An 11,237-nucleotide genomic window follows, 5' to 3' on the forward strand; every position below is an offset into this window, starting at 1 on the left:
ATAATAATAATCTCTCTGATGTTTAAGATAAAAAAAAAAAAACACAAATTTAGATAATTTATTTTTCTTTCCAAAACAAAAATATTATTTACATTTTAATTTAAAACAAATTTAACCAATCATAAAAGATACCGTAGAATATAAATGCTTACAAGTTGTCAAATTCATTTATATTTATTTATATTAAAAAAAACTTACAAAACATCAGATAAAATATAAAACAAACAAAAAAAAATGGAGAAACAAATGGAATAATAATTAGAGAGTTTCGGGTCGGGGCTCCGACAATGTTTAATGGTCGGTCACTTTGAAAGAAAAACAAAAAAAATCAAAAAAGCCCGTTTGCTTTTTTTTTTGAAAGTTCAATGACGGATGAGAAGGAGATCATTGATGATGACTATAGCTCAGATGAGGAAGAAGACGAAGAAGATGATGACGATGATGATGTCGATGGCGAGAGTAGCAGCGAAGAAGACGACGAAGAAGAAGATGATCGGAGTTTGAGGTATTTTGCTTATTTTCGCTGTGATCTAATTTCTCAGATTTGATTTCGTTAGTTTTTTTATTGGTTCTGGATTTGTTTGATTCAGTGGAGATGATAGCGAATTGAGCGAAGATGATTCTACTGATTCCAATTCGGATTCTGATGACGACGAAGACGACGACGACGACGACGATGAAGAAGGAGATGAGGAAGAGGAAGAGGAAGAAGACTCTCTTGTTGATAAAGTCACTCGCCTATTCAAAGGTTTTTTTTTTTTTTTTTTTATCAATTTAGGGTTTCTTTATAAATCTTGATTTGTTCACACTTGCTTCGATTTAGGGTTTATGAATCTTTGATTGATTAATAAATTAGGTTTTGCTTAATTTTTGTGGGGAGAGAGATCACTGAAATTGGAATTGGATCACTCTTTAAGTTTCTATTTACAAATTGGGAATGTTGTTGCTTACAGTGATTAGGTTGTGTTGTTGTTATCACTAAAATCTCTCTGTTTGGATTTGATTTTTAGGGAAACAAGATTGAGAGACTCATAAACATTTCTTAGCATAAGAGAGCTTTCTTAAGGTAATCAAACCGACTACGGTTAGCACAAGCATAGCAGTTTATGTTCTGTTGTTGTTGTTGTTGTTGTTGTTGTTGTTGTTGTTGTTGTTTCAGTCTTATGACTACGAGCTCCATTTTTGGTTGAATCTATCTCTCGTTGTTGTCTATGTGATAGTATTTTTCCTCGGTTATGTGATTTCTTTCTTTCTTTGTGATCCTTTATGTAACTCAGGGTAAAAGATAGAAGCAAAAGAAGCAGTTTATCAAAGATCATCTATTGCAAAGGTAAACTAAATCATATACCGGTTTCTATAATACATGCCTCTTATGTTTATGCCAGAGATGTCGATAATTTTTGTTTTACAAACGAAGAGTTTAGTTCTCTTCAATCAGAGAGTTTAGAGATTTTATAATGCCTTTCTCCAAAGACGATTTGTAAACTCTTGTTTTGATTACTCACAAGTACGAATACCACTATTTTTTTTGTTTTTGAGGTGGCATGTAACTTCTTTAACTCACTGTCCCTGTCCCTGGTCTTGTTTTGCGTCCACACGATGCTCTAGCTCATATGTCTAGTTAAAGAACTCCCATGTGTTCTTTGATCAACATTATCAGTACTCTTATTTAATTTTTTTCATTCAAAAAATGTAAGAAAGCTACAAGACTCCTTGATGAAATTCTCTTGACGACCTGACCATCATCAAAGTTTCACTCTCTTTGAGTGAAAAAAATGGACCCCGAAACATAGAGTAGTTTCCTTGACGTGACAACACTTAAAGGACGATTGTTTCTAATTTTACCTTTTTTTTAAGGGGGTCCCTTTTTATTTTGTGATCGGATCTTATGTCCATTCACATGACTTGTCGGTTCTTCTTGTGTCTCCAATTCGAACACGAAGGCACTTGTACCTTTTCAAATTTAACGCCACAAAATTTTAGAAAGCTCAAGCCTTAGCCGACAAAACCAAATCATCATCTCAAAAGTTACGCAAACTAAAAACCAAAATCCAACTATTTAGAGAGATAAGAGATTGATAGATCATTCACACCAATCATTAACAAATCCTTCAGAGTACTTAATTACATTCCAAACACAAGAATATACATACATACATATATATATATGGCTCAAAGAACATTGAATAAAATCAGAAACCATAAGAATCGATTCATATATTTTAAAAGTACTAGCTAGAATCTTGTGTTTGATGGTCGGATATCAAGTTCATGGGTCCAAGCTCTTCGGTCTTGGACATGGAGGTACCAATATGTTTGAGCCAATACATCAGGATCCATTCCCATCACTCCCGAGCTTTCTCCTTCTCCTTCTCCATCTTCGCCTCCTACGCTGAATGATTGGTTCGCGACCATTCCTCGAGGAGGGATGTTTATTTCTCTGAAAAATACATTTCCAAGAGAATTTAGCGATGCGATACTTATTCATTTTGATTGACCTTCGAATACTTAAATGTGTCAGTAGTAGTGTGTGGACCGTTGTGGGTGTGGGGGACTCTATTAAAGTTCATCTCTTTTTCATCATTGACCATTAATATGAAGAAGATAAACAAATGGAGGCTAAGGATTTTACCAAAAAAAAAAATGGAGGCTAAGGAATCATATATACACTAAATTGGTTTTCATTTGATAGAAGAAAAAAAAACAAGAGTAAACAAATAAGAAATGGAGTACTCACAAAATTATTTATTTGCGAGTTTAAAATATATTTTTTTTTGTTCTTTATATGAGGTAAGAATCTTGTCGGTTTGGATCAGAATCTTTGCCGTTTGTGGAAGCTATATAAAGTTAAAAGAGCCTTTTTTCGGACAGATATTTTGTGGTCTAGATTCATTTCTTATAACTTATAATGAAAAATGGAATAGGAAGGCATAATATAATTTGCGTACCGTGGAGGTCCAACCACGCCGTCGATGATAACATGAGCCACATGTATTCCAAAAGCTTGATATTCTTTTGCTAAGCATTGAGACAGTGCCCTCAATGCAAATTTCCCACAGCCTGTTCCGATTCCAAATATATATTTTTACTGATCATTCCTTTTTAACGAATACTAAAAGAAATCAAATTATTAAAAATCTTGAGGACATTAATTACATAGTTCGGAGAAACCAGCAACGCCATTCAAAGACGCCGAGCAACCGGTGAAGAGTATAGTTCCTTTCACTTTCTCTATCATCCCGGGAATAACCTTTTGGTACCATATCATAAAATCAAAATGAACTACTTACAAAAATAGAAAAAAAAAATTAAAAATCGAAATAACTCAATATTACATATACCTTTCATCTTACTGATTTAAATAATCTATATAATAATTCCATTGTTACTAATAACTAATCTTATTTCTTTTAGCAAAAATATTAAATCTCTAGGAAATTTTGACAATCACAGTACTAATAAATAATCATACTTCTTTTTTACGACTGGCCTACATTATGGATCGAAACAAATTGAGACTACATATCATGTGTTCTAGGGTTTTTCGGCCATGATTAACAAGAAGTCTTACGTGAGTAGTTTTATAATAAAACACATTGTTCGTATATGCATGAGATTTCAAGAAATTGTCACCTGTTGTGCGCAAGGGAATGCAGCGAAGACTGAGACGGAGATAGAAGTTTGGAAAGATTGAAAAGGAATGTGGGTGAAAGAAGTTGGATGGTGACTTGTGTAGGAAGAAGAAGAGTGATAAGCATTGTAAACCAAAACCTCCACGAACCCTAACGACAAGACTCCTTCGAAGGCTTCTCTTACGCTTCTTGGATCAGCACAATCAATTCTTATAGCAAACACTTGCGCTTTCTCTTCTCTCGCTATCTCTTCTGCTACTCGAGATAACCTACCTGAACAATTTACCCGACCATATCAAGAGAGTGACTAAATGTTATTTACCAAAAAAAAAAAAAAAAGATAACTATTGACGGTAAGTGCACCGTTTTGTGATCAATCTAAGCTGATGAGCGAGGCTAGTAACAATTTCATATAAGAGAAGGACCGAAGAGAAAAATATAAAAAATTAGACGGATGAAGAAACAATCTAATTAATATTAAAATCGAGTGGAAAATAAAATATTTCCATCACCGAACAGAATGAAAAAGGTGTCATTGTTTCCTTTACTTTTGTGTAGAACAAAAAAATATTTCACCTAATTAAATAAGTTTTTACTGAACTAATTATAATAAAAGCTGAATATTTCTACTATTTACACTGAAAAAATTACACTATTATGTCTTGCTAATTAATCGAGTGGTGATGATGTATAAACCCAAAATCTAAAAACAAAACTGTAATTTAATATGTGTGATGTGTGAACATGTTAGCCGATATTAATATTCTCGTTAAATCGAGCGAGAACAAACAGCATTAAAATGTCTCAGTTTGCAAAGAAAATTGCCACAATTCTTTATCTTCTTTGGTACATATAATGGAGAAGAAAATTTCTGTACATATATAAAAAGAAGCATAAGTGTACATGGAAATATGCGTTGTTTATGTGTGTATACGTGTATGAATAGGCGGAGATATGGATAATTATAAAAATGAAAAGCAAAAACCAAAATTTAAAGAGAGAGAGAGAGAAAAGGAATCAAACCGAGATCACGGGCGAGAATGGCGACGGTGTAGCCTTCATGAGCAAACTTCCGAGCGATGGAGCGGCCAAGCTTTGGACCGACGCCTACCACCGCTGCTATGCCTTTGCCGCCGGAGCTCGAACTCCCTACGTTTCTCATCATCGATCTTTTTTGATATTTTCTTTCTCCACCTTCGTCTCTTTATATGTGCTAGCTACTTCTCTTTGGATTGTGGATAAAATTATGAAAAGTATGAGAGACAACAAGGAGATATAGATTAGTTATATAGTTGTCGACGTAAGCTACCCCCCTTAACCTAGGCCAGTCTCAAAGCTCTCTTTGTTTCTCTATTTATTAAGAGACGGAGAAATTTTCTTGTGGACTAGATAATTTTTGGTTATACACCTTTCTTTGTCATTTATATATCATAAAAGTTTTCATCTACTTTAATAACAACAATAATAAATATAACAATGCAATGATATAGCAATTAGTATATAATTATATGTACACCTTTTATCAATTTAATATCCCATATATAGATATATATGTGTTCTAGGTGAAAAAGATGGTGTCCAATGGATAGTGTGGTTCTTAGACAAAGAGACATGTCATGTGGTGTGGAAGGAATTGTAGCAATAATTTGTTCTTACTTGTTAGACTCGAAAGATGTTTCGAAAAGACTTATATAAGGTGGGCTTTTGCGAATTTAAGTTGTTGAGGATTCTATACATCTATTGGTCAATCTAAGAGCTCCAATGTCACCATATACGAATTTTTCATTTGCACTTTTTTTTATTCGGTCGTTCGAAACGGTTTATTATTAAAAATAGTGGAATAATATTTCGTCCCATTATTATAAGAAAGTATAGACAAATTTTGTGAATATCATTAAGGAAAATGTATGAAATAAGTCACAGAACTATGGTTAAAAAATCTGATGTAATGTTAAAATGTGGTTTAAAAGATGGCTATGATATAATAATACCCATATAAACAAAAAATATTTCAAGGACGTTTTTAAACATTTTAAAGGATCCAATATTGCTAATTTTAGAAATGAAGAAAATTCATGGAGAAGATAACAATTTTAATAAATAGGTTGACCCATATGCTCTCCTTTTATGGGGAATATTATTATGATATTTTTCCCTTTTGATTTTGTATATAGATTTGGCTTTTATTTTTGTCTTGCAAGTTGGTCATTTTGCTTGACCCCTTTCCTCTTCTGTCTACAGCTCATCAGCATATCAAACAAATACATACATCTGTATTATTATTTCATCCGAAGTTTCTAGATACATTCATGCATATCCGTATATTTAATTTAGTTTTTCGTTGTTAACACACGTGATACTGCCGATGACAATACTCTTATACTTTTGGAAGTAAATGAATTACATCTACTCTTGCATTTTGTACACTTAATCAACATTACTCTTTTTCTTTGTTTGTATAGATTAACATTAATCAAAGATCATCCTATGATTAATATATCAGAAAATGTATTATATGGGATTGTGAATGTGAGAATGTGAATAGTGTGAATGATAAGATTGTATAGGTTCTTGCAACAACAAAAGAAGATTCTTGCAAATATGGGAGAGATAAACTTGGAATACATATATATACGAATTAATAAATGGAAGAAAAAACACTAACAAATACAAATATTAAGTTTATCCAATATGTAGTTGGGACCAGATATTGGGAACTGAGTAACCCATATCATCCATGATTGGTCCAATCTTCACAAATCTTTCCTCCATTCTCTTTTTATAACCCTCTTCGATCACTTTAGTTTGAAACATATATGAATACGAGTATCTATATTATTTGATATAACATATATGCATTTTATGATCGAGTCTTTTAGTCAAGTCGATTTAATCAAAGTTTTATAATAAAATAGTAAGTCTACACTTAATCATAGATCAAATCATTTATTTACAAAAGTTAAAAACCGTTGTTAGCCGTATATGTATGAACACAACCTAATGAAATAAGATAAGATAATGTCTGGTCATTCTCATCTTATTCTCGTTTTTTAGAACTCTTTTTTAGTTAACAAAAAAGAGAGAGAGAGATAGCGAAAGTGTTTTTTCTTCGGATTCCTATCGCATCGTCACCAAAAAACCAAATTTATTTAACGTGTTCTAGAGGTGTGGCCGTGTGGGGGGGATGAAGTCAATACCAAACATTAATACAAGAGGTCCCAAAAGGAGTTGGTGAGTAGCTCCAATTATTCCAGTTATATTAGTAGAGATTTCATGTATGTAAAGTATGTAACTAAAGTGTCAGGCTCATCTCAATTGATAAAGCCGCAGGTTTACGAACTTCATGGATGATCCGATAAAAGCCCACACACACTGCCCTATTATATGTTTTGTTAGCCTATATAGCCCATAATCTTAAATTGGCAAAAGTAGTTTAAGTATTGGAATCAGAAAATACCAACAAAACTTATCCCCGTAATTTCAGGCGGATCTACGAGCATGCAATTAAAATTGAGAATATATTTGTAACAGAAGAGATAATTAAGTTATAACAAAAAAAATAATTTATTAATTAAACGACGAACAAATCAAGTAGGTGTCCATGAGAAATGGACAAAACAAAAACAAAAACCCTAACATAACTTTAAAATATAAGCAAAAAAAAAAAAACAAAACGGAAGACGTGCTTAGTTCTTGGCGTGCTTGATGTGACAAGAATATTGAAGGAGAGGAGCAAAGAAATGACTCTTAAACATCATCTGAAGATGGCTGTGACACCTCTTGTTCATATTAACAACGATCTCACAACACTCTTTGTCCAATGCGAAATCGTTCTCCGCCCAACTCGAAAATATTTGCGAGAAACATTTCTCGTTCGCTTTCGATCCATCTTTGGACAAACACTTCTCTAACTCACCGGACTGCGACACAAGAAGAGACTCGAAAGGAGGACTCGGAAGTCCCGGGATGTTAGGTAGTCCCGGGATTATTGGCATTCCCGGGATTCCAGGGATGTTTGGAAACGGGATGTTTGGTATTCCAGGGATTTTAGGGATGTTAGGGAACGAACCGGGAGGTGAAGGAGGAGCGTTGGGGTCTGAGGATCCGGAGGAGGAGCAAGCCCAACCAACTTTAGAGTCACCGAAGTTGCCATTGTGGTTGGCTAGATCGGACGGCATAGGCCATGGTTTCTTTCCGACGGTAAGGTTTGGGAGAGAGACAAGGCATAGTAGAGCTACAATGATCATGACGCTCTTCATGGCTAAGGCGATGGAACACAAAGATTTTTTATGAGCGTATAAAGAAAAATGAGTGAGAATGTATGGATTCGTTTATATAGACTTTTTATTCTTTTATTTTAAAGTAAAATATATATATATGACGATGAAGATAGAATTTGTATATACTACGAATATGTTGTAGCAGTTATAATCTTTAAAAACTGAATTGCTGCAACCATTATCTCGTGTTTTAATAATTAATAAAAATATTTCAAAATGATGTTTTCTCAACGATCAATATGAATAAAAATAAAACCAAATAAAAGATTGTAAGGTGATTTAATTTGCCATAAGGATAAGGTTTATTAGGGAAATTTATCAGCTAAATTTTTTTTTTTACAAGTCACAAGTAATAACGAAAAGAAACATTCAAAATTACTTCGTCTTCCTGAATATTCTATAAAATCCAACAAGAAGATCCAACTCTGTTGATTAGAGAGTTTTATGCTTACTATTTAATTCAGAATTTTAAATTATAATCCGATAACAACAGAAAGAGAGATTGCACCGATATCGCTATATATAATACAACAATTTGCTCTTTTCCTAACTATCTTTTAAAGTCAAAAAAATTCATATCTTTATACGATCTCACATAAATTGAATGTGGGTATTTTTATTGGTAACTAAATTTTCTTTCTCATTTTGCTGACTGAACATAAATCAAGAACAAGAATAAGAACAGCCATATTATATAAGAAGAAACAAATGAAGAAATTAGTTGGTAACGTGGTGTGAATCATCCAACAACGCCATCGCATTCAGTTTTCATGTTGACAATAAGATTGCAATACAACAATAATTATTTTAAGTTTAAGAAGAAAAAGAAAAAGCAGAACATGATGAATATTTTACTCCACTGGACTCCACATATTTCTAATTAAGGCCGTGTCGACTTGTGATCCTCAAAATTTGGATGAGATTTTTGTTGTCAAAGTGTTCGAAAGTCACAATATCTGCTATGACAATTTAAAGAATGATATTATGGATATCCCAAACGGGACAATGATATTAACTAGAGCTAGACTACATCTCGAAGCCAAACCCTGAGGCTGAGGCACTCAAAATGGTCGTCTTATGTATCAATATCATAGCGAACTTACTCTCTGGTGTTGTCATGGCTATATTATGCCATCATTTTTTTGGCCGTAGTACTTGCTATATACGTAATGCCTTAAAACAAATGTATTAAAAAAGTGTCCATGCAGCCGTCTATGTGTCGCCTAAGGGTCAGACGACTAGACGAGAGCATACACCATGACGATAAATTTTTAGACTTTAAAATTTGTTATCATGCAATATTGTTGTCTTCAGCGGTTCTAAGTGGTAAGAAAAGGATACTGAGGACGTACAGCCGTTGCGATGGGATAGAGAGAGAGAGGCACTCTCTTTAGTCCGATTTGTATTCAAATTATTTTGGTAAATGTTGTTTAATTATTTGTATCTTTGTTGGAATTTATCCCCAAGTTTAAATAATTACTTTTATTTTGGTAAATAATTTAGGTGAATATTTTAGATAAAGTATAAACAAAAAAGTTTAATTATACTGAGTATATTAAAATATAAAAAATCACGAATAAAAAAGGAAAAGAAACATTCAAATCGTAATCTGTTTCGTCTTCTTAATTATTCTTTCCCAGAATATTCGATTAAATTTCACAACTAGAAGATCACGCTCTTCTGATTGTATATCAAGTCTTTTTATTGAAGACTTGATATACTTTAAAAAAACGGATGTAACCAAAAAAGTGATTGCGTCGAAATCGATATGATACAACAGTTTCCTATCTTTCCTAACGAGCTTTTCGATCAAGTCCAAATAATCATTTATTAAACGATCTCACTGTTCGTAGTGAATCTTTTGAGATTAATGCAATTGAATCTTTTAATTTGGTGACTGAATTTTTTTTTTCTTCTTTATTATTTGCAAACACAAGCAACAAAAAGAAAAAGAAAGAGATTCATTAATTAAACTTTGACAAAAGATCGTTCATTAGATATGAACGGCAACAAATATTGCATGACTAAACGAACCAAAACAAGAAACAAATTATTAAAGAAGAAGGAAAAAAACCCTAATTAATCAAGAAACTAGCATGTAACATGGCAAGTGTAACGAACAAGAGGAACAAAGAATGGATCGTTGAAGTATCCCCAAGCGACGTCGTCGCATTCATTTTTCATGTTGACAACAAGGTTGCAACAGTAGTCACTAACACGGAACAACTTCGTGAAGTAACTGGCTTCCATCTGCATCCGACACATCCCAACAGGTCCCATGTTTCTCCAACAGCTGGAGATGTGTTCCCATGGATTCTGATTATGATGATGATGACTCGGAGGTGGATTTGATGGAGATTTCGAGTGATCATCACTTGGTGGATGAGATGGAGACTTCTTGGGCGCTGGAGGTGGAAGAGACGGTGTTGAAGGCGTAGATGGGGACTTCTTGGGCGTTGGATGTGGAAGAGACGGTGTTGAAGGCGTAGATGGAGACTTCTTGGGTGCTGGAGGTGGTGTTGAAGGCGTCGATGGAGATTTCTTGGGCGTTGGAGGTGTTAGAGACGGTGTTGGTGGCGGTGGGGACTTTTTGGGAGCTGGAGGCGGAGGAGACGGTGTTGGTGGCGGTGGAGACTTTTTGGGAGCTGGATGTGAAGGAGAAGGTGTTGATGGAGTCGAAGGTGTTGATGGTACTGTGGGAAACGGCGTTGATGGAGAGATAGAAATAGCTGGAGCAGATCCGTTGCTATAAGTACATTTCCAGACTTTGGAATCTCCATAGCTGATACTATGGAGAGTGTTCAAAAACATCATCTCGTTTCTGAAGGCTTTTGACGGATGTGGCCATCCGACGGCTGTGGTCGGAAAAGCGACAAGGCAGAGGAGAGCTGCCGCTAAAAGGACGATGGAGTTTTTCATCGTTAGGGAGAAAAGGAGGATTTGTGAATGTGTGTATTAAGAAATGGCCATAATGAGAGACGACTATATCGGTTTATATATATAAAGGATTTGACCTTTTTTTTTTTTTTTAATGTTAAAAATATAACGAAGATCTTTTAACAAACAAAAACATAACGAAGATCAAACTCCACATCTCGTAACCATTATCTTCTTAAATATTAATCTTTTGTAAATACTACATATATTATCTCTTGAAAATTCGAAAAGAATATTCTTAACCGGAAAAAAAAAACGAAAATATATTTTCGACTCCTATTAAAGTCCATTTAGGCCCATTTATGTAAAATCTGGAGGGTGTCGAAAACGGCGTCGTTTAATAATTAGATAAAGGACCAGCAGAAAGACCCGACCCGGAAAGAGAGAT

General features: G+C 34.0%; 4 protein-coding genes across 5 annotated transcripts; 1 reads left to right on the forward strand and 3 right to left on the reverse strand.

Moving 5' to 3' along the window:
* The first annotated feature begins 173 nt into the window (after nucleotides 1–173).
* Nucleotides 174–1,533, forward strand: LOC104711601 (uncharacterized). 2 transcript variants are annotated; one of them, XM_010428295.3, is made up of 4 exons: nucleotides 174–505; nucleotides 591–748; nucleotides 1,011–1,066; nucleotides 1,278–1,533. In XM_010428295.3, the coding sequence occupies exons 1-3, from the start codon at nucleotides 366–368 to the stop codon at nucleotides 1,022–1,024; spliced, it is 312 nt and encodes a 103-aa protein (XP_010426597.2). In that variant the 5' UTR covers nucleotides 174–365; the 3' UTR covers nucleotides 1,025–1,066; nucleotides 1,278–1,533. The 2 variants fall into 2 exon arrangements, with proteins under 2 accessions (XP_010426597.2, XP_087323653.1); XM_087467527.1 differs by lacking the exon at nucleotides 1,011–1,066 and having other exon boundaries at nucleotides 213–505.
* A 525-nt stretch (nucleotides 1,534–2,058) lies between these two features.
* LOC104715519 (uncharacterized) lies at nucleotides 2,059–5,156 on the reverse strand. Its single transcript, XM_087467618.1, has 5 exons — nucleotides 4,656–5,156; nucleotides 3,634–3,905; nucleotides 3,157–3,250; nucleotides 2,949–3,060; nucleotides 2,059–2,440 (listed from the first exon to the last, which is right to left on the reverse strand). The coding sequence occupies exons 1-5, from the start codon at nucleotides 4,795–4,797 to the stop codon at nucleotides 2,236–2,238; spliced, it is 825 nt and encodes a 274-aa protein (XP_087323744.1). The 5' UTR covers nucleotides 4,798–5,156; the 3' UTR covers nucleotides 2,059–2,235.
* A 2,019-nt stretch (nucleotides 5,157–7,175) lies between these two features.
* On the reverse strand, nucleotides 7,176–7,987 carry LOC104711602 (uncharacterized). The gene has a single exon (XM_010428297.3). The coding sequence runs from the start codon at nucleotides 7,889–7,891 to the stop codon at nucleotides 7,319–7,321; it is 573 nt and encodes a 190-aa protein (XP_010426599.1). The 5' UTR covers nucleotides 7,892–7,987; the 3' UTR covers nucleotides 7,176–7,318.
* Nucleotides 7,988–9,857: 1,870 nt separating this feature from the next.
* Nucleotides 9,858–10,913, reverse strand: LOC104711603 (uncharacterized). The gene has a single exon (XM_010428298.2). The coding sequence runs from the start codon at nucleotides 10,829–10,831 to the stop codon at nucleotides 10,004–10,006; it is 828 nt and encodes a 275-aa protein (XP_010426600.1). The 5' UTR covers nucleotides 10,832–10,913; the 3' UTR covers nucleotides 9,858–10,003.
* Nucleotides 10,914–11,237: the final 324 nt, after the last annotated feature.

This window comes from Camelina sativa, chromosome 9 (assembly GCF_030686135.1).
Source record: "Camelina sativa cultivar CO46 ecotype springtype chromosome 9, ASM3068613v1".
In the NCBI taxonomy this organism is placed as follows: domain Eukaryota; kingdom Viridiplantae; phylum Streptophyta; class Magnoliopsida; order Brassicales; family Brassicaceae; genus Camelina; species Camelina sativa.